The sequence below is a fragment of the Hemicordylus capensis genome, chromosome 2 (assembly GCF_027244095.1).
Source record: "Hemicordylus capensis ecotype Gifberg chromosome 2, rHemCap1.1.pri, whole genome shotgun sequence".
Lineage (NCBI taxonomy): Eukaryota > Metazoa > Chordata > Lepidosauria > Squamata > Cordylidae > Hemicordylus > Hemicordylus capensis.
The window spans coordinates 132,950,114-132,972,307 of NC_069658.1; the positions used below are offsets into that span (position 1 = coordinate 132,950,114).

Sequence of the window (22,194 nt, forward strand, 5' to 3'; positions counted from 1 at the left end):
TTTCGCCCCCATCTGGACGGCCCGGGAAAGGCCTTAGAGTTGCCCCTGCAGGTCCTCAGATCATTGACTTGGTGGGCCATCCCGAAACACCTCTTGGGTGGTGTACCATTCAAAGCACCGGTTCCCACGATCTGGCTGACCACCGATGCGTCCCTCATTGGATGGGGGGCATACTGCAACAATAATCAGGCGCAAGGTTGATGGACCCGAGCTCAGTCCCAACTTCATATCAACTTCCTAGAGCTCTTGGCAACTTTTCAAGCTCTTCAGGCCTTTCTGCCCCTACTCCAGGACCTGGTACAGGTGGAGCTCGACAATACGACGGCTCTGGCGTATATAAACCGCCAAGAGGGCACAGTGTCACGCAGCTTGTGTGCCCTAAGTGTTCAACTGTGGCATTGGTGTATCCGGCACCAGATCACCCCCCAGGCGATTCACATCAAGGGTCTGGACAACGTCTTAGCAGACGACCTCAGCCGAGTGTTCCTCCAGGAGCGCCACCACGAATGGTCTCTGAAAGAGGACTGCATATCCGTCCTGTTTCGCCACTGGCTGCAACCGACCATAGACTTATTTGCGACCGCTCAGAACACAAAATGCGTCCGCTTCTGCTCCAGAGCGGGGCACGATCCCCTATCTTTGGGGGATGCCTTCCAGCTGGATTGGACACAGGAAAGACCCTACATGTTCCCCCCCGCATCCGATACTCAAACGGGTGGTTGCCCAGTTGCTGGCCACCCCCACGTCCGGGATTCTGGTGACACCGTGGTGGCCCCGCCAACCATGGTTTCCTCAAGTACTCAAACTGTCCAACGGTCAATTCTCTCATCTCCCTCAAATTCCAGACCTCTTGTCCCAAGACGGCAGACAGGTCTTCAATCCAGATGTGCAGATTCTCCATCTCACCGCCTGACTGATCGAACGTTAGATCGTATCCTACTTAACCAACGGAAAGCCTCCACCAGACGTAACTACACTAGTAAGTGGTGTAGGTTTAAGATTTATGCAAAAGCACACGGCTTCCTCCCCATGCGTGCTTCGATTCATGATGTCTTGCTATATCTGACTTCCCTGAAATCTCAGGGCCTGGCTAATGTCTCCTTGAAGGTCCACCTGGCAGCACTTTCGTCAAGACATCCAGGTTGCGAGGGTAGGACCTTATTTTCACACCCACTAAGTAAGGCATTCCTTAAGGGTTTGTCAAATGTTTATCCACCCATCAGGATCCCTGTCCAACCGTGGAGCATTTCCTTAGTGCTCTCATCGATCACGGAGGCCCCCTTCGAACCTATGGCTTCTGCTTCCCTGAAACTTGTCTCCTTGAAGACTGCATTTTTAGTGGCCATAACTACGGCTTGGAGAGTGAGTGAGCTCACTGCCTTGAGAGTGGATCCGCCTTACACCAGATTTTTCCCAGATAAGGTCCTGATGCATCTAGACCCGTTGTTTTTACCCAAGGTGGTCTCTGACTTCCATCTGAACCAAGAGATTGTCCTCCCTACGTTTTTCTGAAATCCTTCGACTGCACTGGAACACTCGATGCATGCTCTAGATGTTCGAAGGGCGCTGCTGTACTACATGAACAGGACCAAGGATATTCGCTCTTCTCCTCACCTGTTCATAGCCTATAAGGGCCCCAAGAAAGGCTCTAACATCTCCAGACAGAGACTGTCTTCTTGGCTAGTTGAGCTCATCAAACTGACTTATAACTTGCAAGGCAAGACACCGCCTGAAGCCATTAAGGCCCACTCAACCCGGGCCTATGCTTCTTCGGCTGCACACCTTTCTGGAATATCTTTCAAGGACATTTGCAAAGCTGCAACTTGGTCTTCAGAGATACCTTTCGTAAAACATTACACACTAGATATACGCTCTGCTGCGGAGGCTAGCTTTGGGAGGAGTGTACTTAAAAGGGTGTTACAATAGCCTCTACTGCACCCTCCCCCTTGGGGAGCTGGCTAAACACCGATTCTTATGGATCTCGACGGATCTCGATCCAGATAAACAGGTTGCTCACCTGTAACTGATGATCTGGAAGAGATCCGTTGACATCCATAAGACCCTCCCGAACCTCCCCTCTGCAGTAGGGCCTATCTGGTTTGTGTATGGCTGTGTGGCCTTACCTCCTCTCCTTACCTGCTTTCCTCAATGAACTCACCTGCACTCCCGGATGGTCGTCCTTCGGCGGCGGTCGTCCAAAGAACTGAGGAAGATGGCGTCCAGCCAGCCCTTAAATAGCACGCGGGCAGCGTGGGGGCGTGGCTTGGACGCCTCAACAAGCTGAGGCATGGCTACCACGTGGTCTCTGCGCAGGCGCAGAACCCATTCTTATGGATATCTATGGATCTCTTCCAGATCATCAGTTACAGGTGAGCAACCTGTTTTTTCCACATCCCCTTTAACATGGAGAGCAGGCCCATCTCTTCTCTTCCTCCAAACAGGCATGCACATGGCCTCTGCGCATGCAGGGTGGCCATTTGCTGGTGCCAGCACCGCACAGGGGCAGCTGGGGGAGATTGCCACTGGCCTGTGGTGATAACTGGGAAGAATGCCGCAAGTATGGCAATGGCGGCGAGTGGAGGAGGAGCAGGGATGGACCTGTTCTCCATCTTAAAGGTGTTGTGGAAATCCTTCGTTCTAAAGGGATTGTTCTGTGGTTCTAATGGCATATCGTGTTTCGAGCACATCCTTAGAGGTGAGGCGACTAGAAGTAGGCCTTTTCCATTGCAACAGCCCACTTGTGGAAGTCTCTTCCAAGGGAGGTTTGTCCTTTGTATTTTCCCAGTAGTTTTAGAAATGGTAGTTTTTGGTGTGTTAATCTGCTGTACTTAATTTGTTCCTGTAAGGCGAAAGAATTATATGATCTGAAGAGAAACCAGAGTATATTTATTTATTATTACATTTATATCCCACTCTTCCTCCAAGGAGCCCAGAGCGGTGTATTACATACTTGAGTTTCTTCTCACAACAACCCTGTGAAGTAGGTTAGGCTGAGAGAGAAGTGACTGGCCCAGAGTCACCCAGCTAGTATCATGGCTGAATGGGGATTTGAACTCTGGTCTCCCCAGTCCTAGTCCAGCACTCTAACCACTACACCACGTTGGCTCTCGTATATATAGATGGCTCTCGTATAGATGGCTATGTCCTTAGTCGTCCCTTTTTCTGATACATATACCAATGTCTCGTATCTGGTGGCCAAATTCTGTACAGCTGCGATTAAGACCTGCATACGGTGTGTCTGAGATAGTTAATATAGGCACCTAATTCATTTTTTTATTTTTTTATTTTGTTCCATTTTATATTTTATGTAATAATTCTTAATTGTATATTTTTTGTGTATGTTTATATATATATGCATGCACTGGTATCGATGTTCACTTTTGGGGACTCTTGTATCTGGATTTGATCTGTGTGCTGATCTTTGATCGTATTGAATTGAATTTTTTGTTCCTGTTATATCGCACGTGTGCTCTCTCTCATATATATAAAATAGGGAAGTGACTTTAAAATGCCTTAAATCACTAGTTTTCTAACTGACTGTAGAAATTCCCCACATATTTTTGTCTCTAAACCATGAGGGCTAGAAATCTGCTGCTTCGTCCATTGAAGAGACTTTCAGGGTACTGTAGAAGTTATCAGTTTCTCGTGCAGAGGCCATATTCCTTGACTGAGTAATCATGGCCATACAGAATTTTTGTGCTTTAACAACTCTTAACCTGTTCTAAAGGTTCTGTTATCTTGCTTCTGCCTTGCTCGGTTTGTTTCTTTGGACTTGTACAAAACTTATGTTTTCAGTCTAATCCTGCCCCCTTGCTTCAGCTAGATTAACAGAAACAGATTTGTTATTCAATGCTTCTCCTTGTCAGTCAAGCCATGTAGCCCCACCCGCATGCCTTGGATAGCTGCCCTACAGGCCTTTAATGTTTGGAGCCGGTGGAGATTTTTGGAGGTCTGCCTTCTGCAAAACTGGGACAGGGAAACCGGCCAACATCCCATGGAGAGGGCCTTCCAACCCTAAAGGACCCTTTGAGAAGCTGACCCCCCCCCTCTGTTTTCCAGATTTTTTTCACTGCTTATGTCTGAAAGTACTTTTAAAGGTGTGTATCCTGGAAAACAGAGGGGGAAGAAATGCTCTCTAAACTTGAGGAGAACTTCATGGGGGGTTGACTTTCATCCCCTCCACACTTGTTTTCAAGGATGCAGCTATTTAAAATGAGTCACTTAGCTAAGCAAGAGAGATGCCAGGAGGCTGCTTTTTTGAGCCTCAGATTGATTTGGATGAGGAACCGAATTATTACCATTTTGGGGAAGAAATAATCGGTTCATTTCCAAGGTGATCCTGAGGAAGCTAGGTCATATGTGATTTAAATGTGCATCTGTCTATGCCAGTTTCCAGCGTTCCATCACACTGCAGAACGACCAAGAAGGAGAACCTTGTTTGCAACAATGCAGATAAGAGTGGCTTGATTCTTGGTTCCTGAGATTACAAGTGGCAGAGAAGAGGGTTAGCCTGCACCACAATACTGTAGTGTTCTTGTGTGCACCTCGTTTCCCCTGCATAAAACTGAATGGTTGCCATTTGCTCTGCAGAGAAAGGTAAAGCCCTGGATTGAGGACATAGTTGCAGTGAGCAAAATCTGCCCTACAGCCTTGACTCTGAGTGGTCTAGCTCACACTGGCAGGGACCTCACAGAGGGAAACATTCTGTGTTCTTGTATATTATACAAGCCCTCCTTCCAGAAACACCTGCTGTCACAATGATGGGTATTTTGCATGGGTATCTTTATAATAAACTAGTGAATTTCAGCCCGTTGAACAACGGGCCCTAGTAACAGCTCTCCTGTCCCCCCGCCGCCATTCCCCCTCCCTCCGCAGGGTGCCCGCCCTCCCTCCCAGCTGAATTGGGAACCAAGCCCACCCACCCCCCCAATAAGGGCCAAATCGGCCCAGGCACTTGCCCCCGCAGCTTCCGCCGCCGACCAACCGCCCGCCCGCCCAGCTGCCGATACCTCCTTACCCCCGGAACACGTGCTCCGCTTGATCCACTTATCTATTAACAGAAGGAGAGAGGTGCTTGCATGCAGAGCTCCGCTCTCTTTAAAGTCTGTTCCCGAACTGGCGCTTTGGGCGCCAAGGACACAAAACGCCAGTTCGGGAACAGACTTTAAAGAGAGCGGAGCTCTGCATGCGAGCACCTCTCTCCTTCTGTTAATAGATAAGTGGATCAAGCAGAGGACGTGTTCCGGGGGTAAGGAGGTATCGGCAGCTGGGCGGGCGGGCGGGCGGTTGGTCGGCAGCGGAAGCTGCGGGGGCAAGTGCCTGGGCCGATTTGGCCCTTAATGGGGTGGGGGTGGGTGGGCTTGGTTCCCAATTCAGCTGGGAGGGAGGGTCGGTGGCGTTGGCCGCGGGAGCAATTTCTTTAAAAGTTACATGGCCTCCGCTCCGCCCCCGGCCTCCGTCTCTTTTGGCCGAGGCAGCGGCTCTGCCGCTGCCTCAGTCAGTTTCCCCCGCCGCCGCTTCTCCAGCTTCTTCGGGGCAGCCGCTTCTGGCCGCCCAAGATGGCTGCCGGGTGCTGGCCATCGTGTCTCCCTTGCCCTGTTCTGCGCATGCGCTCCGCGCATGCGCAGAACAGGCCAGGGAGGCACGGACACACGCTTGGTGTCCGTCCACGGACGGACACCAAGCGTTTTATTAGAGAGGATAGTTGATAAAACCATTTACTTGCCGCTGCTGTTGCTCTGCTTCCTGTACCCACATCTATGCTTTCTGTGCCTCTTACTTGCTGTACACCTGTCCCAACACAGGGAGTAGGTCTAGGCTGCAGTGATGGAACACGAAGCAAGGTCTCCCTCTTTCCCTGTGCTGGTTCTTACTTGTCAAACAGATGCTCTTTGCTGGTGCATAAGGCTGAGCTGCAGGTTATGTTTTTGTAGGCAGAGAAAGATTAAGAGGCTGTGTGCTGCTTTATTTTCTCCCTCTATTCTCTTTAGCCCTTTGATATTAATGTAGGTGTACTGCCGTCTTACTTGATGGGCAGTGAGAAGGAATATGGGTAAAGTTATACCAGGACTTCTGCACAGCAAGGAGGGAAGATGGCCATTTATCTTTTCAAGACTACCATTGTGAGCTGTGCTGACCTTCTAGGTCATGCTTCTGGGGCGCTGATAGATAAAAGTGTGCAGCTTGTGTGGAAATGCATTTCTTTTTTAGATCTGAGAATGGGAAATAAAAGTATTTTCACCCTCATCAAACTGGAATAGTTAAGAAGCAGTGATCAGTGGGGGTGGGGTGGAATATAGTTGGGTACTGTACCCACTGCAGGTTTCCTTAGACTATTTATTGTGGTTATAACTGGCTTCCAAAAGCAGTCTGTTAAAATAGACAAGGTTCTTCCCCTGCCTCACTGCGCATAAGTCTTAGTATGTCCTATTGTGGGAAATTGCTTAGAAAACAATAAAAAAAATATTTTGCCTGACATGACTCTAGTTGTTATAACTTTGAAACATATTCAGCCGTTATTCCTCTACAGATATGTTTGAAACCTTAAATTATTAGATTGTGAGTCCTTTGGGGATAGGTATCCATCTTATTTTTTATTATTTCTCTATGTAAACTGCTTTGGGAACTTTTGTTGAAAAGCGGTATATAAATATTTGTTGTTAAAATGGCTCTTTGCCAGCATCTCTCTCTCTCTCTCTCTCTCTCTCTCTCTCTCTCTCTCTGAACACATTTCTTTTTTAAAAAATCGCTAATATGTTTGGAAGACTCTACAAACATCTCTGTAAAAGTCATTGTCTTGAACAGTATGACATGCTGGGAACCATTTCAAAGGTATGCTGAAGACTTCCCCAGTCCATGCATTATTAGCACCCCTTTTTCATTGAGATCATGCATTTCTTGGTTAGGTATTTTTTTCCCTTAGTGATATCTTATAAATATCAGCAAGCAGCACTGATCATGCCAATTCTTTTTTTAGGAGAATATCCGCTTCTTCTCCCAACCCCCTTTTTTCTTTTTAAATTGAACAACCTATGAAATGGGGAAAGTAGGTTTTGAGTTCTTGCAGATAGAAAACTCTGGAGAAATGCCTCTTCAAGGGAGTAATTTGATACTGTTGTGATTGTTAGCTCAGAACTTCTGAGGCATCCTGTGCGTATGCTAGCTTGTTTTGTTTCTCTCCTAACCATGCATTTTATGTAGCCAAGTTCTACCAGTACATTTCCTATAAAAGTTTGCAGAAAATATCTTGCTCTGGAATTTTAAACTGAGCATTGTTCTAAAGGCTTTCTGTTTCTTAAAATGTGCTCACAGCCTATTTTGGTTTTCAAAACAAATATAAAAGGGTATGTCCACCTCCTATATTCAAGATGGTGGAGTCTAATGAAAATAAGATCATTAGGACCCCTGACCTAGTTGTGTGAATTTGGTGACTTGTATTGGTATGAGTTCTAAAAGAGTGGTGCTTATACTTTGAATGGCTGCCATCTTATTTCAAGATGGTGGATGGGGCCAGAGTGCACCCAGCAGCATACCCCTTGGCCCCCTCCCATACACTGTGAATTATATCTGTATTAGCTTGTAAATGTTAATAATACTTATATACTGCACTTTACTTCTTTTCAACAAATGTTTTCAAAGCAGTTTAGAAAAAGGAGTAAGATGGTTCCCTAACTCAGAAGGGCTCACTCACAATTTCTTACACGCACACACACGACACATGCAACAGCCATTAGAGAGATACTGTTTGGGTTAGATAGGGTCTGTTGCTCTCCACCTGCTATATATAAGAGAGCCACAAGGGCGGAGCCACCATTAAGCTGACAGGTTCAAAGAACCCGGCCGTGTGAGCCCTCCGGAGTTCATTCCCAGCCAGCATTTGCTGACTGGGTGCATTTCTTCCCGTTTTTTCTCCCAGAGGAAGAGAAATAGTGCATCCAACCAGCAAACATTGGTTTGGAATGAGCTCTAGAAGGCTCGCACAGGCCCTTTGGAGACTGTGCCATGCCCCTTTGGGGCGTGATGTCACACACAAGGGTCATCACTGGTGTGCACATTTGTAGGAAACGGTAAATAGCACAGGGGCATAGCTACAATTGAACACAAATGTCCCTAGGCCCCTGAGTATGGGGAGCCCTGCTGGCTGGGTGACAGCTTGCTCTTTACTCTCACTCTCACACGTCTCTGAAGAAGAATATGGGGCCCATCTTCACTTTGTGTCCCAGGGCCCACTCCAACCTTTCTGCACCCCTGGTGTAGCATGTTTGTGATTCAATTTAATTTTAACTAGGTTTTTAACATGAAAATTGGAAATTTAATATCTTTTAAAAATCTGGTTTAAAACTTAAAAATCTAATTAAAAACACCATCAATCTTTATCCACCCTGGGCATATAAGACCTGTCTTCTACATTTGTATTTTAGTGGAAGCAGTGTGTGAAATTACATTTAAAAGAGTGTAAGATATTCATAAAGCACTTAATTGAATACACTTTTAACTATTTGATAGGTTTCATCACCATGACGAGACTAATATTTTCCGTTACACTGGCTGCTATGTCCTTATAGTATTGAGGTTTTATCTCCAAATAGCATATTCTTCTGTCTGCAAAGCAGTAGGCATGTCCCTGTTCCATATTAAATATAAATGCAATAATAGGTCTTCGCAGACCTGACTGAGACAAGTCCTGTCTAGTCCCTGTTGACGGTTTCACTCTAGTTGCTTCTCACTCTCAACTTTTAATTTGATATGTTAGATACGTTCTTGGCACTTTGGCTCAAAAGTGTGTGTGGGGGGGGTGGGTGGGTGGGTGAACTTACTTTTAAAAATTATGTATGATCCAGAAAACCTTAAGCACTTGGAAGTCCTGAATTCAACTGGAGAAAGTTTAGAACATTTCCAGTTGAAATTGGTGGACTTCAGAATGCTTAATTTTAGTTGCTCGTATTTGTGTATTGTAAAGGGCAAAGTCTGCTTTATGTTTTTGATGGATGGAGGTTATTTTTGGACAAGTTCTTGCATCAGATTTTTCTGTTTAAACATGTAAATGGAAGATATATGAACATGTTTAATACAAACCTTCTGGAATTAATACTTGATGTTTTGTTATATTAATTCATACTATATTAAGGAAATTATGAAAGAATAGTAGAATTGCATTAGGGAAATTATGAAACAGTAGGGTAGTTGAAACAGGGTCTGAAACAAGGTCTCATCCCATGTCCAGTATCAATTAGCAAGATCTGGCATAATCTAGCGGTTAATGGCTGACTTGGGAACACTTATGATGCATGTCATTTGCTCTGTGTGTTGTATGTAGATAAACTGTCTCCCATAGTTTCTGAATATGCAAATTAAGAAGCTAAGTATGACTTGAATGTGTAATAAGTTATTCTCCCTAACACTTTTTATGAGACTGTTTCCCAGTTATTGAGCTATAGCAGATATCCTGTATGGGGTCTATTTCTGAAAAAGCTTATCAACATAATTGATAGTGTGACCCTCATGTGCATCTTACTCTAGTCTGAAAACTCAAGAGTAGATCATACAGATACAGAATGATCTCTAGAAGTGTGTTTCTTCTAATCAAGCATGTTCTTATCAAGTCATAATTTAAGACAAAGGCCTGCTGAATGATCTGGGTGTACCCAGTGCTATAGCATTGTTGATGACAAGTAGCAATGAACCTGATCGGGGCCTGGAAGGGAAACCATTGGGAGACCCTATATAAGCTGCTCTGAGCTTTCTGAATGGAAAGCAACTGTAATGAAAACGGGTACGACGACTTGATGCTAGCTGTAAGTCTCAGAATGCATATGAATGAAAGGCAGGGGGTCATTGGACAAGACAGGTAACAAAATCTGACCAGAACGGATGAGCAAGTACTAGCAAGTCTAATGATCTCTTTCTTTTTGTTTTGTCTTCAGATCTAAAATATGCCTTCCTTACTTGAGAAAAAGTAAGATTGGTCATATCCTTAATATCAGCCCACCAATCAATTTAAATCCTATATGGTTCAGAAATCATTGTGGTAAGTACAGTATACTTTTGTGTTCAGTTGTAGTGCAATTTTCCCAAAGGCAAAGATGGTGTAAAAATTGGTTATTTGCCCCCCCCCTTCTGCTACTGCTTCCTCGCTTCCCCCTAAAAGCTGGTGCAAATTTCTCTTAAATTATTGCGCCTTGTTTTGTTCACATCAGCAGCGCTCTCTCACTTCTTCCCAAATGCCCTCCTCTCTGCCCTTGGAGAGTTCTAATAGGAACAAGCCTTATTGAACAGTTTGGGGGGGACCTAGTGTTAAAGGTAAGGGGGCAATTCTGAGATGACTGGGGGTGCGGGGCGTTGTAGTGGTGGATGCCTCGTCTTCCTCGCTGGGCACTGTTCAGGGTGGGCAAGGCAATGGTGCACCGGCCCGCACTCGTAAGGTCACCTGGGTCCAAGAGCTGCTGCCTCCGTACTTGCGCACCAGAGTGTAGCAGGTGTTCTCCAATCCTCTCTCACAACGCATGCTTCTGTGCCCCCCTCCCAACTCCCCTGCATGTGCCAATCACACCAGCCTGCCTTTGGGGCCAAGCAGCTCACGTGGTCCCATATGCTGCCCATGCGTCACTGCAAGGCGAGCCAAGGCAGCCCTCTTCCCTTCCTCCACTGCTTTGCCCTCATGATCCCGGCCAGAGGTTGTCCACCCCACCCACCCCCGCCTGGCGAGGTCATAAAGGGGACCACCATCTTTTACTGGCGGTGCAGACCAGGGGGTTATAGGGGGCCGAGGGACTACAACGCCCCACCAATGCAAGAGGGAAACGGTGTTCCCTCTCAGTGTGCCTTGGCTGCAACAGGCAGCTGGTTTTAAATCAGTTGGGATCGGACACGAATCATGCTGGGCATCAAATCCCCAGGATCACTTCATTCCAGTGCCATTCATCCAATTTTTGCATGAATACACAAAATGGTATCTTGCCTCTGCCCTGCACCACGCCACCTCCCTCTGCCACTTAGCCCTCCTTGCTATGCGTGCTTGCTCTCCCTCCCCCGAGGAAGGTCCACCTGCACTCCCTTTCTGCAAAGCCCAAGCCAAGGAAGCCTTCCTTCCTCCCTCCACCACTTAGCCCTCCCGGCCAGAGGTTCCACCCCCTGGTGAGGTCACAAAAGGGACAGCTGTCTTCCACTGGCGGTCCAGACCAGGAAGTTATAGGGGGCCAAGGGACCACAACACCCCACCAATGCAAGAGGGAAAAAGCGTTCCCTCTCAAGGTGCCTCGGCCGCAATAGGCAGCTGGGTTTCAATCAACCAACCTTTGGCTGCAAACAATGAGCATGCAAGAACCAGCAGCCCTTCAAGTGGTGCCCACTGCCAGACCTTTTCCTCAATGCCCCCACACCACATACAGTTTGAAGCTGTAAAGACAGGGAATAAGATAGCTGTAGGAAGATCTCAGCAGCACGTGGAGGCAAGGTGAAAGCAGGGTCCCATGCCTCCGTGATACTCCTCCTCTTCCTCTTCTGTGCCATGTGTAAAACTGAGGAAGTGAGTGCCTTGATTGCAGTTGTTGGGGGTGGTGGTGTTGACTCCCAGTCAGGGACTGGCACTCAACCCTTCGCGGACCGGCAGCGGTCCAGGGACCGGTGGTTGAGAAACTGTGAACTAGAGGACAGCCACGGCTACTGCCTTAGTGTGGCAACCCAACAAGCTTTAGACCCGCAACTTCCTGGCTACTATTTTACTGGCTTATATTTTTGTGTATATTATATGATGTCTTTTTAATGCATATTAGCTCTTATTATTTTAAATGATGACTGTCATTTTATGTTTTAAATTGTTTTAAATCTTTTAAAATCTTTTCCTACTTTATAAGCGTGCAACACGATCTAGCGTACTGCTACACAGTTTATTCCTATGCTTCTTATTGCAGCTGTGGTTAAATCACAATGTAGCCCAGATTTCTACTATGTCTCTTATTAGAGCCATAGCTAGACTTTTAGTGCAGTCACATGCCTATTTTTTATATTTTAAATCATTTTATGTTAGTAATGTATTTTAGCATCTCTTATATTTCTTATATATTTTAAATCACTTTGTGATAGTCTTAGAGTGTAAAATCTATCGCTACTTAGGTTTTAAAATGTACTTTATGCAGGTCTGTGACCATAATAAAGATTGATTGATTGGGTTGAGATGTGTGAAAAGATGGTGAAGGGAACAAGGGAGATTCTCTGTGAGTGGAGGCTTGTATACATTGGAATTCTCCGGCTGAAACATTGGCTGCAGGCCTCCTAGTACCAATTACAAAGCCAAGCCTTCAGTGTAATTTTGACACACAAAATGGGTGTATCGGACTTGAGAGATGATTAAGCTGTGAACAGTTATTAAGGATTTGCATATACTTTAAATGACTAAATCCATATTTGAATTTTGTTTCAGCTTACACCATTTCGAAATATGGAATGTCCATGTGTGTACTAGGAATGGCCGAAGAATTTAGAGGAGAAGTTGCAGTTAATGCTTTATGGCCTCAAACAGGTAGTATTTTTTGTTTTGTTCTAAAGAATTTTTTGGGTAATATTTAATTGTAATAGTGACATGTTCTGCAGCATTATGAGATGGAACCAGAGCTGCACCCTCACAGAGAGGCTGTTGCAGAGCTCAGCCAAAGGCTTGTTGAGCAGCCAATTGCAGGAGGGGAAAGTATTTTCAGTGCTTTTCCTTCCTTTCAAAAATACTTCTTGGCTTCCAGAAATATTTCTCTGAGGGTTGTGTTGCCCTTGGGGACATATTTCTGGAAGTCAAAAAGCAGTGAAAATCACTCTTCCCCCTCGCCCCATGTGGCATGTTGTTTGGCTGAGCTCCGCAGCAGCCTCTCTGTGAGGACGCAGCTCTGGCTCCGCCCTTGTAACACTGTGGAACATATGTTGGTCAAAATCTGTTATTTTGACTGACCAGTTCTGACTTACACAATAGAATAAAATGTCTTATATTTGCTTAAAAGGTCGATAGACGAATATATATTCCCTTGAATATTCAAATGTTGTGGAATTTATGCTCTTTTAACCTGCTTTCATCTGACTGTGAAAAGCTATATACAGGTGCCCCTCATTATCCACAGTCCTGGCACTCGCAATTTCGCATATCTGCGGAAGGGTCTTAGAAGCCCAGTTTCTTTATTCGCAGTACAAAAGGTGTTGCTACATGGTTGGAAATGACTTTCAGTTTCACTTTCTGCCACCAGGACAACTTGGTGGTTCTTTGGGGCATTTCTGGAGCCCTGGAGACAGTGGCGTAGCAAGGTTGGAGTGGGCCCAGAGACAAGATTTTAAAATGCCCCCTCTCACTGAAGCCCAGCTCATAAAGTAAAGAAATCTTAAATAAGGCTGAAGAGTGGTAACAAAAAGCATAGATAGATAGATAGACACACACACACACACACACACACACACACACACACACCCCTACCCCTATGTGCCACAAAAGGTTTTGTAAATTGTGGACGATGCAAGTCATTTAATGGTATGAGAGAAAGACATGCTGTTCTGGTAGCTCCAGGTCTTAACACCCACATCAATTTCGGAGGACAAATACAACTGAAGGAAGCCCGAGCGGGTGTGCGGCTGGGGGAGTCAGCCATGTGACTTGTCTCTGCCCCCCCCCAAGTGGGCCCCCAGACAACTGTCTCCCCTTGCCCTATTATAGTTACACCCCTGTCTGGAGAGCAAGGTACTATGCATTTCTACTCTTATTGCTCTCCCCTTCCCACTTGTCTGGCTATTTTTTGTTTGTTTTTAGGAACCTATTCCCTAGATTCCCATAGGGGTAAGGTTTCTTGATTCATGGTTTCCGTACTCGCGGTTATCGACGTGAATGGAACTCCTGCAAATAAAGAGGGCCACCTGTACACACTGAAACTAAGCCCTTTCTTGGATGCATGTGGCATTGACTTCAATAGAACTTCCTCTCAAATATGTGTGGTATTGCATCTTTGAATTACTAATGTGGGGCATTTAAACTTTTCTCCTGTACATCACTTATAATTTATGAACTCAGGATACCCATTGGTTGAGGAATTATGTTCTATTTTTTACCAGATGTACAAGGATGCAGTAAATGCTTTAACTACCTAGTATTCAAATCTAATTTTGTTCATATGTTAATACAACTGGAGTACTCTGCTTTTGCAGTTTTCTGAAGCAGCCCATTCTTTTACCACTGGGTGTAAATTTGTAAAGTCTGCTTTTTCTGGGTACAGGAAACAGCTCACAGAAAAATGGCTTTTCCCTGTAACTTTCCCATAGTGAAGTTTCTTCTGAACGGGTTCCCATGTTAGACAAAGAGCTTCCACAGTGATTATGTAAATTCATTGAAGAGACTGCTCTGTGTGTGGGAGTGGGGAAATAATTATTATCCTTATACTTCCAGTAATATCCTACATGGTTTCAGTTCCCACACTTGGAGAACCCATTCTTCAGCTCAGTTCATATTTTTGTACACAGAAGTTTAAATATTGCTCACAGAACATGCAGTGCACTTTCCCCCATCAAACTCTCCCCCCTCTTAAAACTCAACTGGTAAACATTTAAAATTATGTCTGAGATTTTAAACTAAGATCAAGAAACGCTCTGGTTGGTCCAAGATGAGTTGGTCCAAGTCAGTTGTTGGCTTTACTAGTTTCTTAATTCAATGTGCCTTTTCCAGAAGCAAATCTGGACTTGTGTACTGCAACCATATATGCTCAACAGTGTCTCTGTATGATACTTGTGTTGGTAAAAATGTTATTTCCTGCATTCACACCTTGCATTTTTAGTTGTATGCCAAAGAATATAGTACGTGAAGAAGCCATAGAATACATTTCTTGCATGTACCTCTATTATACATCTATTGCACATTTATGGAGTAAAAAAGACAGCATTAAAACATCATTGTTAACAAATTTTTTGCCACTTTGATTTGTTTAGCTATATATACTTCTGCTATGGATATGTTGGGAGGAGCTGGTGTGGAGAAACAGTGCAGGAAAACCGATATTCTCGCAGATGCCGCATATTGCATTTTAGCAAAGCCCAAAAGTTTCACTGGAAACTTCGTTATTGATGAAAAATTATTGAGAGAAGAAGGAATTAAGAATTTTGATGTATATGCAGTTGCACCAGGTAACCTAGGTTTATTTTTCTTCTATACTACATTTACACAGTGTGAATACAGTGAAATTGCAGTTCTGCAAATCAATGGCTATAGACTGTTTATTTGAACTTGTAATACTATGACTATACCAGCCTTTCCAGATGGTCAATTTATGACACAATAAATATACTTCAGTGTCTTATTTGGCAGGATTTCAGTTTCATATCCTGGCTTATTTGCAACATGTGTATAGAACAAGCCCAAATTTACTGGGTTCGGACATTATGACAAAATCTGGCTTGCTCTAAAGCAGTAACAGAAGTAAAAGCTTTCTCACCTTGCATGTAGATCAGGGCTGCACAACCTCAGCCCTCCAGCTGTTGTTGGACTACAACTCCCATCATCCCCAGCCACACTAACCAGTGGTCAGGAATGCTGGGAGTTGTCCAATATCTGTAGGAAGGTCAAAGTTGTGCAGGCCTGATGTAGATAGAAGGGAGAAATTGCAAGCCAAGACTTGTGACTGTCATCCTGAAACATGATTAAACTGTGGTTGAAACATGGTTTTTGAACTGGACTAGTCACTTGTGCCATTTCCATGTACAAATTGTAATGCATTATAATCCTGAGCCAGTATGAATTACTGCATGCGCTCATGGGCAACATCCAGACTAAGTCTTCACAAGCAGAACTGTTCTATCCACATACACATGGGAAGAACAATCCCCTGTTCCTGATTTCAGCAGGTACAGGAAGTTGCAGATGAAAGGAGAGAAATTGGCAGGTCACTCCTCCTACTGGGTCTTCATCTGAATGGTTTCCAAGGTGTTGGTTTTTATTTTATTTATTTATTTAACTAACACATTTATATACCATCCTATATAAAATCTCAGGGCAGTTTACAATTTAAACAAACAGCAGCTTAAACCTAGGAGTCCTATAAAACAGATTAACATTACCATAAATAAAACTTTAAAACATCATAAACTAAAAGTCTGATGAAACAGGTGTGTTTTTAAAAATAGTTTAAAAACAACCAGAGATGGGGAGATTCTGATTTCATTTGGGAGTGTTCCAGAGCCTCGGGGCAAACCTAGAGAAGGCCCGGTTTTGGGTCATCATCAAGTGAGCCAGTGGCAACTGCAACTAAACCTCCCCCAACAATCCCAGCATTTAAATACTGAGAAGTTATAATCAATGACTGTGTGTGGATGTAATGTCACGTGTTGTGATTCTACACTTAGAAATCACAGTTTAGGAATATGGTAATGTGTGAAACTGCTCTTGAGAAGAAGGTTTCACTGAAGCAAGGCAAAGCTGACAAGGTGCTTCTCTTGAAGCATCTCCCTCTACATGTAACTTCCTTTTTACCTATGTTTTTCTCTCTCTCTGCATTTTCACCTGCACCACAACATAGCATACCTGGTTAATGCTGGCAAAATCTGTGTCCAGTATCCTACAAAAATATTCCATATGCAAGGCTTTTCATTAGTAAATTTCTTAGGTTGTATATTGCATTGTGGGTGGTGGGGAGGCAAACATGAAATCCACTTTAAGTAATGGAAGAAGTTTATAAGTTTCATTTTGCTATTTATTTATTTATTTATTTATTTAATCACATTTATATACTACCCAAACTTTCATCTCTTTCGAAACTTTCGTTCCACCCAAACTGATGTGCTTTTTCATAAGAGCAGGTGTATACTATAGAATTGCTGGAAGGAATTCTACAGGTGTTGTGGTGTTACATTGTTATCCCGTAGCAAACATGCAGTGTGCAGATATTTAAGCACATGTGTACATGCATCTGGAAATCCTAGCCCAATCAAGTTGCCTAATGCATGTACAAGTGGACCTCTGTATCTGCAGGGGCTCCATTCACATTACTGCCATGGATACCAAGGTATTAAGTCAATGGGATTGCGGGGTTAGGTTCACAGAGGCTTGAAAATTGTAGTTAAAATGGCAAAAATGTTTTGAAAGGGTGAAATAAAGTGCCTTATTGTGTTCCAGTCCAATGATGGCCCTCACAAGCCTCAAAGTCCCAATTTTTTTACAAAAAATCACAGCGCGGGATGCTGTTTTTTGTTCAGATGAGCCATAAAATGGTGTCCGGAAATGACCAAGGTCATTTCTGGCCATCCCAAAACCATGGATATGCTTTCATATCCATGGATAATAAAGTCCGGTAACCATTAGTAAACTGCGGATACGCGAAACAATGAATAGCAGAACTACGTATAGCAAAGTCCACTTGTACACAGTAGTTTAAAGATGTGTGTGATGTGTGTACTTGTGAAAAAACAAACCATCAGTATAATACCAGTGTTTGCTTGCCTCAGTTCTAACTATTAAATCTCTAGTTAACCTGTTTGGTCATATTTCTAATATTATCATATGAAACATAAACCTTTTATCACTGACATTTTTAGGTCACCCTTTGCTACCAGATTTCTTTCTAGATGTGGATCCAGAAACACTAGCAATGAAAATGGAAGCACAAGGTGAGAATGTACTGAATTATATGTCATTCCCTGAATTACTGAAAAATAATTTTCTCCTCTTCTAAATGTTGCTACTTTTTGAACATTTGGCAAAAGACAATTGATCATTTTCTCTACATAGTTAGTTATATTTTGAATTAGATTTTGATGTTAAGACTTTCCAGCCTCTTTGTAGAGGCATAAAGTGCATTGAAAGTAGAAAATTGAAATGGTTGGTGGGACGCAGGTGGCCCTCAAATTATGAAATGTTTTTAAAGGATGGATTGTAATATCTATTTTTGTATGGTGCTGGCTGTATAATTTCAAGTTGAATACTGTAGTCAAACTTCTGTAACTGACACAGCGCTGAAAGCTGTGCCAAACTCAGCAATCTGTTTACATGTGAGGCAATGAGCACGTCTGTTCTAGCAGCATGTATAGAAGCACAGAAGGGACTGTGGTCCGAAGACTTGTGAGGAAGGGGTCGATACTTTTCCCTGGCCTTGGAGCCAGCAAGGTCTAGGTTCAAGCAAGAATGTACTCCATGTGAACATTTTAATTACATATTATTAATTTGATTTATATACCACCCTTCCAAAACTGGCTTTTCCTTGTTCCATATGAGTTGATAAGAACAGTTGTATTTCAGCCAAAACAATCTTACTCCGGTTGCAAAGAGGTAGATGGCTGTTAGCGCTAGTCATTTCAGAGGAATCTGCTATCTTGCATTTCGAAGTAGAATTCTAGAAATGGTAGGAACTCTGGTGGTCCAGTCCCCTGCTAAGTACAGGGATTTGCTTGAGAATCCCTGACAAATGGCCATTCAATCTTTGTTTGAAAATCTCCAGTGAAGGAGAGCCCACTGCTGCGCAGAGCAGACTATTGCATTGTCAAACAGCTCTTGTAGCTGGAAAATTCCTCCTAATGTCTAGGCTAAACTTTTTCCTTGTAATTTCAACCTATTGGCTATATAACCAAGATTGGTTCTAATTCTGCTATGATGACTGTGATATCTCTTCTTTGTACTAAAAGCTGGACAGGAATTGACTCTCTTCATTGGTCCTGCAGGAGCGACTCCAACATTCAGAGAAGGAAAGAAACAAGAAATGATCAAGCATGAAGCTCCTGACAGAACTAAGGCTGAAGGTCCTGAGAGAGCCAAGCATCATGTGCACTTTGCTGCTGAGAGCGCAACAGGACCTGTGGGGGAAACATTTAAAATTATAAAAGCTGCTATCAGTGATGAAGTTGTAAAGTCAACCCAAGGAGTTTATCAGTTTGAATTATCTGGTAAGAGAGTCTGTCTCCAACATGCATGACTAAAGGCCTATTATCCTCACTTAGCCAAGGATTCTGTATACAGTGGTGGTGCTTTGTGGTTACAGAAAGATGTAAAATGCCTTCACAGAGTTGGCAATTATCAAGTAACCTTCATTCAATGTCGTCTCCTGTATTCACATCAAAATATAATCTACTTAACATGTATATGTGAAAATATGTTGTTTGTGAATGCACGTGGATGCACTGAAAGAGGAATTCATTTTGTCATCTGCATAAAAATTTGCGTATGTAGTTGTTGCAAGAAAACTCTTTTATTTTGTTTCATTTGAGTAAAGTCGTTTCAAATGAGACAGATGTATTCCCCCTGCCCCCCCAACAGACCGACTGCCATTTTTGGAATTCAGTCCATCTCTTCTTCTAGCTGTCAGAATATGTACTGGGTGGGAATGGGGGATGTAGGAGAGTTAGTGTCAGAGAATGAGCTGTGAGCTTGGAAGCCCTAGATTGCAATATCACCATCCCACCCCCAGTCATGAGCTTGCTGAGCAGCCCCAGGCAAGTTGCTATCCAGCATCATTTTTTTTTGTTGTAATAGAAAGATGATCCTGTTGGCTTGTCTTACAGGTTTGCGTTAAGGGTTATAGAGACAATGGGCAATCATTATTTCGATCTTACCAGCATAAGATAAAACAAACGTTGGCATTAAAAGCAGTCAGTCTATGCCTGAGGAAAGTAGAAACGGTAAAGTTTGAACTAAGAACAATAGAATGTTATGAAATATAAATAGGATGAAATAAATGCATAAAGGCTAAGAAACTTTAAAACAATAAGACTAAAATCTATGAGAAACTGTAAGAGAGTTGATTAGAATTTAAATTTTGGTTTAAATATGATAGAATGAAAACTGTATACCTGAGTAGGAGAGGCGGCAGTGCAGGTATGGACTAGGTTGGGCCTAATTAGTCCTTGCTGGCAGTCAAATCCCAGTGGATTTTACATGTGGCCACTAGGTTTACCAACAGTCCTGGATTAGCCAGGACGTCCTGTATTTCCAGTGGAAAGTATTCGTCCCATCTGGGAAACCATTTCCCCTATATTTTGGCTCTCTGTACACCTCCCCCTCCACTTTGCTTTGGTTGCTGGGTCTTCCTCAATCTTGGGCATCCTCAGGAACACTCCGCCTGCTGCTTTCTCTCTCTGGACTGTTAAGGGGAAGTTTCTCGGCTCTTGGTATTGCATCTGCCTTTTGTCACTTACTCAACATGTAAAATCCTGACAGGAGCCCTCCATCCACCTCTTACGTCGCTCCCCCACCATCTTGCCCAGTGCAGGGAGGCAGCTGCCGATTGGTCTAAGCCAACTCCCCCAGGAGCAGTGATTGGTGATTATTGAAAAGCCTCTCTGAAGGTCCGTGTGCAGGTGGGGCAGCCACAACAAACTTTTCACTAGTCCTGCTGCTGTCTGCTCAACAAAGCAAGCATGGCAAGTAGGCATTCGTTAAAGGAGCAGTGCTGGAAGGATGGCTTCTGCAGGATGTGGAGATGCAAGTAGTGGATTAGATAGACATTTGGTCTCATTCAGCAAGGTTTTTCTAATGTGCTGATTAGCCTTCTGTAAGGCTGTCTTGGGCCCCACTCCTCTCCACTCTCCACTCGCAGCCTAGCAACCTTGTAAGTAGCAAGAGAAGGAGGGTATTGCAGATATCTCTATAGAATAAACAGTACAAAAGGACATGCTCAGTGGTTTCAACTTGGAAATAATGGGAAATATCCAGACTAGTTGGTCATGACTAAGCAGCATTGAAATCAATGAGACAAGTTAGCCATTACTAACTTAAGTCCCATTAATTTCAGTGGGACTTAGTATTCACTAACGTAGTCTGGATATTGCCGAAAGGTTATGACATCTAATTATTGAATTTAGTTGATGGACTATTTTTGGAAGATTCAGTAACCTGTCTTGAACAACCGTCGTCCTAAGAAAAGAGTGGGATAGAAATCTAAACTGTTAAAATTGTAGAGAGCTCCAAAGAGAGGTGAAAGAGATTTGGAAGCCATTTAGTCCACATAACTGAAACAGGACCCCACAATCATTAAGCCAAATCTGTATCTCACATGGCCTCCCTTTTAGGGTTCTTGCATGTTGGCATTGGGAAATGGTTCTCTGAAGATGATGACGGTTAGAATCTTTCTAATTATATCTTTGTGAAACTGATTCCTAACTTCACACTCTCTTGGCAGATTTGTAAATAAAATCAATATGACTTATATATATGGCATAACTTTAAACGTGTTTCTCTTTTGTTAGGTGAAGAAGGTGGGACGTGGTATATTGATCTGAAAAACAAAGGTGGCAGTGCAGGAAGTGGAGAGCCACCTGGAAAAGTGGATGTAATTATGAGGATGTCTAGTAGTGATTTTGTGAAAATGTTTTCAGGTAGGTACTGGAAAGAGCTATCCTTGTTTAGCCAGATGTATCTGATCACATGTCAGCTGGGTAGTTATTGCTAATTCGAGTGTTCATTGCTTAGAGCTGCTTACACTTGATACATCTTGGAGATGGTGCAGAATTCTTGGTTAATGTTTCTGTTTTTGTGGTATCCTTTTCTTTGAGAAGCTCACTGCTTTATAAAGAAAAAAAGGTCAAACAGTTGCTCATAAAGGCACTGACATAGGCCCATTTAGCTTCAACACAACATCATTATGTCCTTTGGCCATTCTCTGGGCCCAGAACTCTGAAAAATATTTTTGGCTTCAGAATAAATAACTTGCAAGTATTTGCTTTAACTCAGTGGGTATGCCTAACTACAGATAGTGAGGTTTTGTAGAACTTGAAAAACCTTCAGCAGCACTTGGGTCACTTCTGGAGTCTATGGGCTTGCTGCAAATTGAAGTATCTGAAGAGATAGACAGTGCAGGGAACTGTGGCATTAGTGGGCCACAGTGACTGGAAGGCCACATAGGCTGATTTCAGTTTCCTAAACTTCTGCCAGCCTAGGAACCTCTTTTTATTAGTGGCCATGTTCTCACAAATAGCAGCTGAAGTGGTAAGCCTGGTTTGTTTTTGTTTTTTTAAATGATATCACTTCAGACTATAAATGAGGGCTTATGTGACTGAGCGCTCTTCATTTAAAAAAAAAAAAAATTCCTGGCACACCAAAAACTGGTATGTTGAGTGAAAAGCTAGACTGATTTTTTTCTCCTAGTTGAGTTCAGTACACTTGTTTCTTCTACAGTCCCATGTTTTATATGCTTCTGCTTCTAGCTTTATCTTGCTGAAGTATACCGTATTTTACGGACTATAGGACGCTACGGACTATAA

The 22,194-nt window shown here is 43.4% G+C and overlaps 1 protein-coding gene across 1 annotated transcript in view; it reads left to right on the top strand.

Annotated features, from left to right (window-relative positions):
- HSDL2 (hydroxysteroid dehydrogenase like 2) overlaps positions 1–22,194 on the top strand; it is a 40,988-nt gene that overhangs the window by 13,355 nt on the left and 5,439 nt on the right. Inside the window, exons 5-10 of the mRNA XM_053302625.1 lie at positions 9,924–10,027; positions 12,419–12,517; positions 14,944–15,138; positions 17,542–17,613; positions 18,661–18,882; positions 21,181–21,309. Of these exons, the coding sequence (XP_053158600.1) occupies positions 9,924–10,027; positions 12,419–12,517; positions 14,944–15,138; positions 17,542–17,613; positions 18,661–18,882; positions 21,181–21,309 (821 nt within the window). The remainder of the gene's footprint in view (positions 1–9,923; positions 10,028–12,418; positions 12,518–14,943; positions 15,139–17,541; positions 17,614–18,660; positions 18,883–21,180; positions 21,310–22,194) is intronic.